Source organism: Ornithodoros turicata, chromosome 4, assembly GCF_037126465.1.
Source record: "Ornithodoros turicata isolate Travis chromosome 4, ASM3712646v1, whole genome shotgun sequence".
In the NCBI taxonomy this organism is placed as follows: domain Eukaryota; kingdom Metazoa; phylum Arthropoda; class Arachnida; order Ixodida; family Argasidae; genus Ornithodoros; species Ornithodoros turicata.
The window spans coordinates 79740725-79753951 of NC_088204.1; the positions used below are offsets into that span (position 1 = coordinate 79740725).

At 47.1% G+C, this 13227-nt stretch overlaps 1 protein-coding gene across 6 annotated transcripts in view; it reads left to right on the top strand.

The window, feature by feature from the left end:
• LOC135392054 (BAI1-associated protein 3-like) overlaps positions 1 to 13227 on the top strand; it is a 63872-nt gene that overhangs the window by 23840 nt on the left and 26805 nt on the right. For all 6 annotated transcript variants that reach the window (XM_064622691.1, XM_064622688.1, XM_064622686.1 and 3 more), the window contains 2 exons: positions 1082 to 1169; positions 1244 to 1318. In XM_064622691.1, the coding sequence (XP_064478761.1) occupies positions 1082 to 1169; positions 1244 to 1318 (163 nt within the window). The remainder of the gene's footprint in view (positions 1 to 1081; positions 1170 to 1243; positions 1319 to 13227) is intronic.

The following is a 13227-nucleotide window of genomic DNA, read 5'->3' on the forward strand; positions in this document are numbered from 1 at the left end:
TCCATAGAACCATGCTCTGACAACTATTCTGCGTCCAAACAAAGCTCGTAATAGCGGACCACAAGGTCTACAAAGCAATTGCAATTGCAATTTATTAATTTTCAATTTCTGCGGTACAGAAATTTGGTCCATGTACAAAAGGCCCCGGGCCTGACGAGGTACGAGCAAGCTCACTTTAGTGAACAGGGACAGTCATCCCTGCTGCCACGCCTTTATATTTCTCTCTGGGATGGTTTCTATAGCCCGTCAACTGTCAAATTTAATTTCAGCGCAGGTTGTTATGTATTGCTATATTCATGGCGCTGAAATATCGAGTAGCTTGTGGCATCGCGAAATAAAAAAAAGGGGGCGCAGGGTAGCAAAGTTTGGGAACTGAGATACAAGGTAAGTGGTCGTTGTACCATGATCCGGATCGCTGGGTTATCCACTTTCCGACATACGTTCCAGTGTTTCCCAGTACGATGCAATGTTTTCCGGTATATAATGTGTTGATAAAGGCGACGTTGAAGTAAAATTTGTTCCTCGTCGCGGCAGCGCATACAGTGCTCCACAAAAATTGAAACTTTCCATCACTGGCTACTCCCTCGACGAAATCCCACGAATTCCGCGCGTCTCGCGCCTTGAAATTTCGCCGTCCTCGCGACAATCCGCCCTTTATCCGGTCTTTTCGATTGCGGGCTTTGCGACTTCCCCGTTGGCGCTTCCCGCACAATGGTTTCGTAACCATCTACCGAGAGCCTAGCAACGCACGACAGAATGAAGGCGTCCTCCGTCCCACCAGTTGAAGCCTGAGAGCGACCGCGGGGCTAGAGGGCGGAACGGGGGATCGATCGGCGCACCGTCGGCAAAGCAGCCGCAGGTAAACGCTGGCCCGGCGGCAGACTGAGCGCTCCGCGGTGACGCTGCGTCCAGGCTGGACCTACCGAGCCTGTTGACCGGCCTACGGGCCAGGCTGCGGTACGGTGGGAGCCCTCGGGCACCCCGGTGAGTCGTGTGTGAGTGTGTGTGTACAGACCGATGATCGTCTTTTTGCGCCGTCGCGCCGACGGAGTCGAGTGATCGTGTATGTGCATCTCCGCAGGGGGCAAGAGTCCGATGGCGAGTTTTTCGAGCATTTCACGGCGCTGTCCTGGAAGCAGGAAAATCGGAGGCTGCAGGCGTCGCGTCAGGTGAGCAGGCGTCGCGTCAGGTCCTCTTGCCGTCAGGTGGTCAACGGAGTTCCTTCCCTTCGCTTGGTTTTCAGGACGACGGCGAATGCAGGGCACCGGAGGCCACCATGGACATTCCACACCGGGAGTTTCATATCGGCAAGAGAGAGGTGAGTGCATTCTCGGCGATTCTCTGTGGAGTCTTGTATATATATTACGTAGAAAGGAGAGTCGTGGTCGTTGCTGTACCGGTACGCGAGGGTATTAATTGGCTTAGCGCAACAGGATTGCAGTGATCACGTGGTTCGTTCGCTTCTTGCTTGGTATTGCCTGCATATATCCTCCTGGAAGTGTACGAAGGCTGAACACGTAAATGATGCTGAAAAGGTGGTCGGCTGAAACGCACTGGTCTTTATAGATCTTTTGGTAGCGTCTGACTGATTCAAAGGTCGCGGGTTCGAAACTAGTCCAAGGACACCAGCAATTCGATGACAGGGTTGCAAGTTGCGTAGACACGCCGTCTTCCGCGAGGGACGTTAAGTATATGGTCTGCCCTCTGCTGAGCTTTCGGCCGCATGTTCAAGAACTACGAGGTGGGCAAAATTAATTCTCATACCGACCACTCTGGTCACAATTGTCTCGCGACGTAAAGCTACGAATTATTGTTCTAAAGTACGCGCACTTTGCGAACGTCTGAACAGGGAGGTCCAATGGAGTTTCTCGATGTATACTCTATAGGAGACTTATTGTCACGTATCGTCTTTCACTGTTTTTCGAAAGCCATCGGTTTTATGAAGATAGACAAATATCCAGTCAACTGTGCTCGTTACCCAGCTAACTAGGGTGCTCCGCGATTGGCGTAAAGGTGAAATATGTCGAGACTGGCACCAGAGCGTCGTACTTTTTTTGTGACACTATGATACTGTTGATTGTGTCATTTCCCTTGACCTTGAAGCGGTGGTAGGGACACGAACACAAGTGGACAGGACTAGACCAGCTTGCTTGCGTTTTTTAAATGCCTTGTTCGCTATAATACTAATCCGGTACGCATATTACGATGTCCGAGTTCCTGCTCTGGCAAACGTACGACTAAAATGTGAGGTACCGTTACATCGCTTTGGAAGCAGCAGCTGATTCCAGCGTTATAACGACAGTGTTTCTGGCTGTGTTCAGCACTATGTGATACTGGACGCTATATACAGGGCGAATAAGAATTGTTGTACAGTGAACTATGTCACACTATAGGAACATATAGTAGTATATGAAGCAATGAAACATGGAAGGCCACAGCTCCCGGTAGCATACTTTCATTAACCGTTGGTGAAATGGCACCGGATGGGGGATTCGACCCCAGACCCGCCCAGTAACACCACGTTTTCTTGAGAGTGAGCACGTGACCCCTAGCGTGGCTCTGGTACATTGATGAGTGGGGATGGCGTAACGGGTATTTGGAATATATCGCATCGGAAGTCGGAGGGCGTGGATTTTCGCGTAACATTGCTGGTACCTTTCTATCAACTGCCATTCATTAATCATACTTGGAACAATGTAGTCCTAAATAGTACGGAATTATTGAGATGTCGCGTATATTAATTCGCGTAATCGAGACGTGTTAACTATCGGCTTGTCGTACATTAAGGAACGTTTTCTTGGGAATAATGCGGTATTAAGGGTGACTAGAAGGATAATGTTTTTAAGATTTCATCGACACATAGACGGAGTCATTTAATATTTGCTATAGGTGCCAATTGGGAATGCAAGAAGTGTCGTATACGCCTTGATATCAAAAGATTTAATGAATACACTGAGTGTAATGAATACACTGACTGTAGAATACATGCGGGAAAAACGGGACAAACGCTCGTTATTAAAATAGCTTAATCACAACATGGTACGAAACGTTTGTCGTATACCTTCGCACAGATTCGATGCGTGGAAACCGTATTGAGAGACGTACGCAGACGTAATACTTCCTGTAGGTTCGAGTGAATCGACGGAAAAAGCAAACCTCAGAATACGATGCGCATCCGGGAGGACCACTCTTCTTGGTTTATATGACGAAGTACGTTTTAAATCCTTCCTGATTAAGACCCTAGGGAATCGTAACGCAGGACATACACTCCTGTATACGTCAGAAAAGAGAAGGATAATAATGTAGGATGTAAGAACGACTCCACTAATGCACGAGCTCGGTCATCATTTTGTCAGAACTGGGAAGACGAGAAACGCACCGCAGTCGCTAATTGTGCTCCCCTTGCTTTTAATCTTGTCTTCTATACGTGACGTTGCGTGTCTGCTCTATGTGTGGATGTTTGTTTTACGCGGAATGTGCTTCGTTTACTGACCCTGCATTTAGCTCGTTGTGCCACAGCCGTCCGTTAGACCTATATATGAATGACAACCTCCATTAGCTTCGATGCACACGTGTTAAGTCAGATCGCTGTGTTGATCCAGACCACGTTCGCTCACCCGAGATCTCTCAACGGTTTTTGTCTCCGGTAACACTCCCAAGCAGCGCAACATGGTGGCCCAATATTGGACCAATATTGGCAATACCGGCCCAATACTGTTCCAGTCTTGTAGCGCTGCTTGGGCTCCTACACTGTACATCGCCTTCTTTTTGTATTTTCTTTTTCGCGCCCTCAGTCCTCTCTAATAAGAAATTTTGTATTTCCTCCTCACCACCTTCTCTGTCCCCTTTTGTCTGATGTACATTAGTATAAATACCTCTACCGAGTGTTCAATATATCGCACCTGACGAAGGACGGACTCCGTCCGAAAGCTTGTTTTTCAGTAAAATAAATCTTTCAATCTCTTTAAATACTTATCTTATTCACTTGCGAGCGCTAGACTTCTCTCATTTTTTTTTGCCTGTATATATTTGCAATATAATCTGCAGAGAACCATATCACAACATGACGCGCTAGCCCGAGCGCACGCGTTTTTCCTGTTACAACGCCCAATAACACGGTCATCTGATGTCGGAATAGCATGCGTGGCAACAGCACGTCGTTCATGGTGGCATCGTTGCAAACTCTGAGCTACACGGGTTGTATACGAGTATCTATCTGTCTAAAAAGGGTTTGATATGCCTGTCGACTTATCTGAATATTGCATACGCAGAGGTTCAACTAGAAGCAGTCGCTTTCGAGGCATCGTATATAGATGACACAGATGGAGTTGATGTCTTCTTACGTACCCAAAACAAAAATATAAACAAAACAAAAACGTAACCAACAAACAATATAAACAAAACAAAAATATATGTGACGACGACGAAGGTACTGGCGTTGTATAATGGCCGTGCATGAGAACCAATTCATCATCCTGTCGTTCATCAGAGTGCCTCGGTGTTATACGCTGACTGATCGACAGTATGGGCAGTTCTGTGTACTGTCATTCCAGTGGAAGACAAAAAATAAATAAATAAAAGAAGTAAACCACCGCATCCCACGATTATGCGGAACAGAAACTTGTCAGCGGTGGGGATTCAGCGCACACTGAAGACAAACAGCAAGAAGAGGCGAGGACGGGAGTTGCCTCTCTTCTCCTTTGGTGTTTGTCATTGTGCGCCGAATCTCCACTACGAGTAGTATACAGTGAACCCTCGTTAATATGACCCCCGATAATCTGACATACCCGCTTTACGACCATACTCCTGGGGAACAATGCAGTGAAACCTCTGCAAATCCCCGCCCACCCCCCTTAATATGACAATTCCGCATTATGACCAAAATTTTCACCAGCTCCGGTGGCGCAGCGGTAACGCGTGCGCTTGGAGACTGGGAGGTCCGCGGTTCGAATCCGCGGGCCGGCTGTGCCGTCTGGGGTTTTTCCTGGGTTTCCCTCAGATGTGTAATAGGCGTATGCCGGCACAGTTCCCCTGAAGTCGGCCCATGGACGCAGCTATCCTCCCCCCGAGCGGATTCCGCTCGGTCTTCTACTTCACCCTTTCCTCTCCTCCCCTCCACCACCTTTCCCTTCCCGAGAAACATGCCGCCTAATCAGGCAGGCAGACCTCTCGGGTTCCTCCCAACAACAATCCTCCTCCTCCTCAATCTCCCCCCACCCCCGTTAATATGACAATTCCGCATTATGACCAAAATTTTCGAGAACGACCATGGTCATAATAACGAGAGTTCACCGCATGTACCATCTAGCCCAACGAACTCTCCTGGAATACAATGTTGTCCTATGTCTCACCGCCCACAACACACATCGAGACCATCTCCATTCCCATCTCGAGGTCCTCTCCAGAGAAGTAAGGAGCTTCATTTGCGCAACTTTCTGTTCAACTATAAAGACTGCAGACGCAAAGAGTCCTTACACACTTCTCACATCATTACCGGCGGGAAGCTCCAAGACCATAACGCGGGACACTCAAACTACTAATCCTCGTTAACCGCACAGGAACTCTAGCACCTGGACAATTATTTCTGTAACCCGCTAAGTACTCTTTAATTACTGCTCCGCGTACACTGGAACACACCTTCGAGTACTGCACGGTGTACGAAGTATGGTACTATCGATCGCCGAGGTGACCTCGCTCGCGTCTCTCGTTAAGCAACACTGGTAACACTAATTGCGAATTAACGTCGGCGTTCCGCCCGCGTAGATCGGTACAGTTGCATAGTTGCGTCCTTTCTGTTAGTGCGCTTTGAGTTATCGTTAACGTGAGATAAAGCAGCTGCGCCTGTTCTGTCGGTAAGTTAACGGCTGGATGCTGACGGATGTCTGCTGCGAGTTATACCTGTTAACAGGATAACTCGCTTGTCGCGTGTGTTTCGTTGTGAAAGTTACCTGTTAATGGATGGTACAGGTTGGGACAAAAGTTTACGGAACACGCGAGCGGCGTATTTTTTCTTCGGTGCGACACCCTAGCGGCTGGCGGAAGCGGGTGAGTTCACTATTTCGGAGGGGTGGAAGCGTGCGCCGTTAGCGACACACAGCGGTAGCTTCCAGTTCCCGGACACGCCCGAGCGACACCGGAACCCCCACTGTGTGTCGCTAACAGCGCATGCTTCCACCCCTCCGAAGCAGTGAACTTACCCGCTTCCGCCAGCCGCTAGGGTGTCGCACCGAAGAAGAAATACGCCGCTCGCTTGTTCCGTAAACTTTTGTCCCAACCTGTACCTGTTAGGTTCTTTTAGGTGTAAGCATGCTTACACTGGCCCAAAGTTGCGGATTCGAAGCCAAACGCCAGCGACTTGGTAGCACTGTGCAACGGTCACATCCGTTCCAGTCGATTTCGAAGCTATGGTGTCTTTTTTTTCCCCCTCGTTGACCAGTGACCACGGTATCGAAAATGAAAATCCCACGCGATATAGTGGTGTAGTTTGACGGCTATTCGATGGAATAGATGACAAGAGCAGACGCCGGATGTTGAGAGTGTACCGGAATTCCCTCTCTGGAAAGAGGCGGAAACGTCATTCCCTATATATACACCACCAATCAGAGCGCGGCCTTCAGAAAAGGGATGTCGCGGCGGTGCGCGCGTCTGCTGGAGGGTGCCCTTCTCCCCCCGAGCGTGTCCCTCTCCCTCTCACTCCTCCTGTTAGCGAGTGACGTCACGCTGATGTCGATGTCGCCGGAGCCTCCGCCGCCGCGGAAGCAGCGCTGATCTGTGAAACTAGTTTATAAGGAGTACAGAGGGCCATCCGAAAAAAATTCAGATTAAGACGTCTGATGAAAGTGTGTGTGTCATTTTACCGAACAGCGCGAAAGGTTTTGATGGTTTGTTTCCCAGAAAGAAAAAAAAAAGAAAACTCACATAAACATGACCCCGCGCGTTCACCCTTAACTCGCCACTCCGCGTATAACAAGGAGGAGAAGGTATGATGCCACGTCACCGATGACGTTACAGGGAGAACTCGTTCTGGTTCGCCGGTCAGTGGGGGTCAGCGCCTTGTCCCTTTGCCGCCGTAAACCAGTTTTGCCAGTTCTCCCGGAGAATCGGGGATGGAAGGAGCGGTCGAATCATGACCGAGCTAGGAGCAATGCTTTTTCAGAACTCCGAACATCCGAGTAGCAGACGACAGCGGAGTAGCAGACGACATTTCTCTGGACCAATCAGCGAGCGTGATCCCTGTAGCGTCAGCGCGAGGTTCCAGGCAGATCACAGGCTGCTACTGCTCTCCGCCGCCGTTGCGCACGGTCGCATTTTGCGGCGTAGTTTAAAGTCAATTTCTGCGATAATCATGACTCTGTGGTGTGAATTTACTTCGCATGGTGCATCTTACTGGCATACTTAACAGTTTTATAGGAAGAAAACAGGGCGTTAAAAATAACTTCTGTGCTACTTCAATATCTAAGCACTTTTCGGGCGAAAAAAAAAATGGACCAAGCAGATTGTCGTCCGCTGCCGAACGCAGTGGTATATCTGTTTCGTTGATGGGTTTCTTAATGCGACCGTCCCTTAAAAGTGTCAGTACCGAGTAATGGCGAATTATTCCGCTCGTAGTTTTCGTGCAGCGCCGTTTAGCGTGCCGGTGTGAGGAGAGGGGGAAGGGAGTGAGTGGGAAGGGGGAATGATGTTGAGGAAGGTGGCGGTCAGCCTGCTGTCGAAAATTCGCGGAAGCGCGTAAAATTCACCGACGGCATTCATCACACTTTGTATACCGAGTATAACGAGGTTAATTTAGAATAGAACACGATGGAAAGTAACTATTGTCTTAGGTGAAACGCACAGCAGACGAACCCAGCACGAGCCTCAAGATGCCCATAAAAAACGTCAACGTCAACTGTTCGTTGTAATTCCATCGTGAAAATAGAAAATGAAATAGATATCTTTCTTTTTTTTAAGCCAGGAGTGGCACTTTAAACCAAGAAAACCTCCAACGGCTCTAAAGCCGTTACGACTTGTAAAGGCTAACAAACCTGCAAGTTTGGAAAGCTGATAGCGAGATGATGGTTTTTTTTTTTTAAGTGTCTCGATCTGTGGCCATATACAGGAAGGTAGTCTAAAAGAAACACGACCTCGACGGAAGAATTACAAATGGTACAGCCAGCCAGCGACGAAACCTCTTAGCGGGAGTCTAAAATACGAGGTTCTGACAAAATGTATCCCGTGTCGGGAGATTGTTCCCGTAATTGGGGACCCGTTTTTCGCTGGCAACGAGGTCGTAAACGATAGCGGAGGAAACTCTGTATGAGTTACGGTAATGGCTGGAAGATGTGCGCCGCTTTCGGGGGAAATTGAGCATTTTCTATAGAAAGATTACTCCGAGGCAAAATTGACATGCGGGCAGTCTTCGGAGACAGGAATATGTGTAGTCGCAGACTTGTGCGTAACGCGTTACTAGTAATTGCGTTACTTGTAATCAATTACTTTTTGAGTAATTTTTCGAGTAATCAGTTACTTTACTGCGAAAGTAATTTTTCGAGTAATCAGTTACTTTACTGCGAAAGTAATTTTTCTAGTAATCAATTACTTTCTGGAGTAATCGATTACTCAGTAATTGATTACATTTCCGGCAGAGATTAACATGTCTTTCAGATGTTCTGCTGCAAGTCAAGCCCCTCGTGCCGTCAGCATTAACTTGGATCGTTCTACTATAGCAAGCGCAGTACCTCGGCAGTACGAGGCAGTAACGTTCTCGAATTTCAGGGTCTCTCTCCCTAATCTCTTCCTACGCCAGTGTGGGGGTACCTGAAGCTCTGGAGGTTTACTGAGTCATCGGGAAGTGCCAGGCAATGTTCTTCCACAATCTGGTCAACGTCTTCCCTGTGGCGACAAATAGACAAATACAGTAGACGTAGAGATCTACCTGTCCTACGCGTTTTTGTTTTCCGTTTTATTTCAGCTGTTCCGCTGTTGAACCTTTTTTTTTATCTGAGGCACACAAAGACGGGCATAATGTGCGGGAATGCAGAGTAACGACCGGAGTAACGCGTTACTTTTTTACTCGTTACTCAATTACATTTGGAGTCGAGTAATTGGTAACGGTAATCAATTACTTTTTGAGTAGAAGTAACGGTAACGGTAATCAATTACTTTTTTCGAGTAACGGGCACAAGTATGTGTAGTCGTTATGATATAAATGGTTAGTTATATCATATGTTAAAAATGGCTATACGTACATGCGATGGTGTTATTCTCCGTGGGCGAACCCGTTCCTATTGGAAAGTGTTCGTTTTATCGTATCTTTTACGGTTTTTTTAATTATTTATTTTATCCGCTATGCGTCTGTTTTGTCCGTTGAAAAGTGGAGAATCCAGCGATGAGGTGCAAAAGCCTTTTCAGGTCGGGATATTTCGAAGAGAGTTTGTTCCTCTATGGGGGTTTTACCTGTTGCAGTTTAAAGTGATAGCATTGCAGTACAGTAGAAAGTGCAGAACTACTAGAAGAAAACACGGTATACACAGTAACCTATAATACTTCAAACGATAAAAATGAAACTACGAACTAGAAACTATAAAAAAAACAACTATAATATTCCTGAAGTAGAGAAACATTCCTTCACCCACGATATGCCGCTTCGGGATGTCGCGTAATACTAAAAAAAAGAGAGAGAAAAAAAGAAAGAGTAATCGACGTCGTCAATATGGAGGAGCACCCTTGCACTGTTTTTTCTTTTCGTGACAATAAAATTTTTATTAAAAAAAGAAAAAGCTGCAAATATGAGTTTCAGTTTGAATGTTACCATGTTACAGCCTCAAATTTACTAGCTTCCCATTGCACTATATAGTTTGCTTCTAAGCTTCTCAACGAAAAATATTGATTCCCTTTTAATGTAGCTATGTCGTATATACTCAGCTCGCGCTTGAGCGATGAGATATACGATACATCTATGTTTGCAGAGTCAAGTTACCGGAAGATTTATTGCGTCTACTCGGATCCATAGGGAAAAAACATAATATCGATTGTCGCTGTTAAGGTCGATTGAGCGAGACTCCGACCCCCCCCCCCCCCCTTCTCTCTTTCTCTCTTTCTCTCTCTACTCTCAAAATTTCGGTCGGAGCCGTAATTTTTAGAGATTGCTGACAACACTGAACACATTTCTTGACCGAGGTGGTATTTAATTGTGGGTCATTTTTAGCGTGGTGCATGCGCTGTTTACGCGTAGAACATGGATTGTATTCTGAATGACACGTCATGCGTATTGGATGGAGTGCACGCCATCGAGATACACGGTAGTCAGTGTTCGTGACCGGTGGTCCTGTTTCGAACGCGGGTTGTGTGTGCTGACCTTCAATATTGCTCCTGTATGTTTATATTGTATTATTACTACCTACTATACTGCACCAAGCTATACGGCATACCGCGCTGTCCAACACAGTATATACTATACTGTACAAAGAACTGTACAGTTGTTCACTAGACTACATATAATAAAATATGCTATGCTATGCTATATCTATACGTACTGAAAAAGAACTCCTATGCCATACAGCACTATAGTACACAACTCTTTACTACACTACATACTACGACACGAAATGATATACAGTCAAACTCCTTTACAACGAAACTCATGGGACAGCCAAAGAAATCCGCAGTAAAGGTATTTTCGTTAAAAAGGATGTCCATTATTGGACCTATAGGGCTCCAGCGGGACCGCAAAAAAAATTTGCTGTAGTGGTATTTTCGTTAAAAAGGTGTTCGCTATAAAGGAGTTTGACTGTATGCGAGTCGTATATGGTATGTAAGAGTCGTGCGTCGTTAAAGGAGTATAGAAGTGACATTTAACTTGACTCGAAACCCTGCTGCATCTGCGAAGCTGTCCACCAGGAGTCGCGAAGCAAAATATTTTCGCTCTGCGGCTTATTATCACTGCGCAATAAAACTTACAAAAGACAGTCAGAGAAAGCAGTCGCAGACGAGACACGAGCTGGACCCTCGAGCTCGACCTCGAGACGCGACCCTCCGGGCTGTTGACCCGCAATTCACATGAACCTTTAAACACGTCACACCTAACCCTTTAAATACCATGCCAATGATGAGGACGGTGCCCAGAAGAAGAACAGTCTCTGTTCGAAATATCGGCGTCTTCTGTCCTGAGGCAACTCCCTTCCTATTCAGTGCACAGGCATGTTAAGATGAATGACGTTCTTCTATTTTTCCGTGACCACATTCCCGGTATTGTTGGAGCCACCTATACTAACAACTACTGAGTTGCTTTGCTGTGGCATTGACCTGTTGCGTGCTGAAAAGAACGCCGGCGCCGAAGTCTCGATGGTGTGTGAGCTGAGTATGGCGCGGGATGCAGCGACTTCAGCAACCATTGTTAACCGTAGCATAATGTTCAGATTCTAGCGCCTAATACGCTTGCCCACGACGATGACCGAGACCCCAAGAGCGCTTTCGAGATACCGGAGCAAAAGACTCTGAAAGGAATTCCGAGCAGCTCCCGCGGCTGGATTGAAGTGACTCGGAAGCCGACGTGGAAGAAGAACTGTGGCTGCGACGGGAAAGCTGGAATGAGACGACGAGTGTTCAAATTGTTCAAGGTTCCCTGTTGACGATTTGATCAGTGATGCTAAGCCGGCCATCACCGCTGCAGTGGCGTGGGAGGCTCTGGAAAGTGCGGTTCAATAAACCTCTACCCGAGAAACGTCATCATGACGTTGGTAGACAGACTGAAACCGAAACAAATCGGAAGGGGAGGGCTGGGTTCCACGAAAGGGCACTTGTTCGCTGCCTCCTATTGAAAGAAAAGTAGTACCGAAGGTCGCGTCCCTTTCAGGGACCATCGTACTCCCCTCAAGACCGTGGCTTTCGGGCGCGACTCTGTTCGCCCCCTAACCCTGAGCGTATAGTTCAACTCTACCAAATTGGTGGCGCTGTCGAACACTATGACGTCATGTGTTTACAAACAGGGAGAGGCTTACTGACGACCAGTATCTCTGTTGTCAAGGTTTTGTCTACTTTGAGCAGCACATCATGATTCCTGCTTTTTTTTCTCTCATTCTCTCTCAATCAGTTTTCTTTGGTTTTCTGCAATACGGTATTCGACAATATGGACGACTCGCTTTGTAGACAGTTTTTCGTAGTCGCGTTACATACGCGGTTGTTATGCGAAGGTGGCGGTACTATATCTGCGCTCTTAGTGCAGTCCGAGACAGACATCGAAGTCTATCGCATTGAACTTTTAAAGTAGCACAGAAGTAAATTTTTAACACCCTGTTTTCTTCCTATAAAACTGTTAAGTAGGCCAGTATGATGCACCCATGAGAAGTAATTCACGTCACAGAGTCATAATTATCGCAGAAATTGAAATTAAAGTACGCCGCAAAAAGCGACCGTGCGCAACGGCGGTGGAGAGCAGTACCAGCCTGTGATCCTGCCTGGGACCTCGCGCTGACGCTACAGGGATCAAGCTCGCTGATTGGTCCAGAGAAATGTTGTTTGCTACTCCGCTGTCGTCTGTTACTCGGCTGTTCGGGGTTCCGAAAAAGCATTGCTCCTGGCTCGGTCATGATTCGGCCGCTCCTTTCCATCTCCAATTCTCCCGGAGAACTGGCAAATCTCGTTTACGGCGGCGAAGGGAGAAGGCGCTGACCCCCACTGACCGGCGAACCAGAACGAGTTCTCCTTGTTACGTCATCGGTGACGTGGCATCATACCTTCTCCTCCTCGTTACACCCGGAGTGGCGAGTTAAGGGTGAACGCCCGGACCCATGTTTATGTGAGTTTTTTTTTCTGGGAAACAAATTGCACACATCAAAACCTATTCGCTAAAAAAACTCACACACACTTTCATCAGACGTCTTAATCTGATTTTTTTTTTTTTAATAGACCTCTGCACTCTTTTAAGCGTGGGAAAATGGATCTGGATAGGGCGTTATGCGTAACACTCTTTTCATGCGAATTTTACGAATTTGCTCGAGCTTTTTGCTTTTAAGTGGACGGTGTACAGAAAGAGTATATCACTTAAGGTTGAGCTCCGCCCGTAATTCTTTCGCCCTTATTCCACAGGACGAAAATTCCCTCCGGAGTCCGGCGTAATTCAGAGGTTCCAAACTCGCTCCACGAGCTATTGTCCCGGATACCCAGTAATAGGGAGGAAACCACTTCATTTTTGGGCCCAACAAAGAAAGTCTCACATCAAATATTCATCCAATTTAGCGCTGGCTCTAT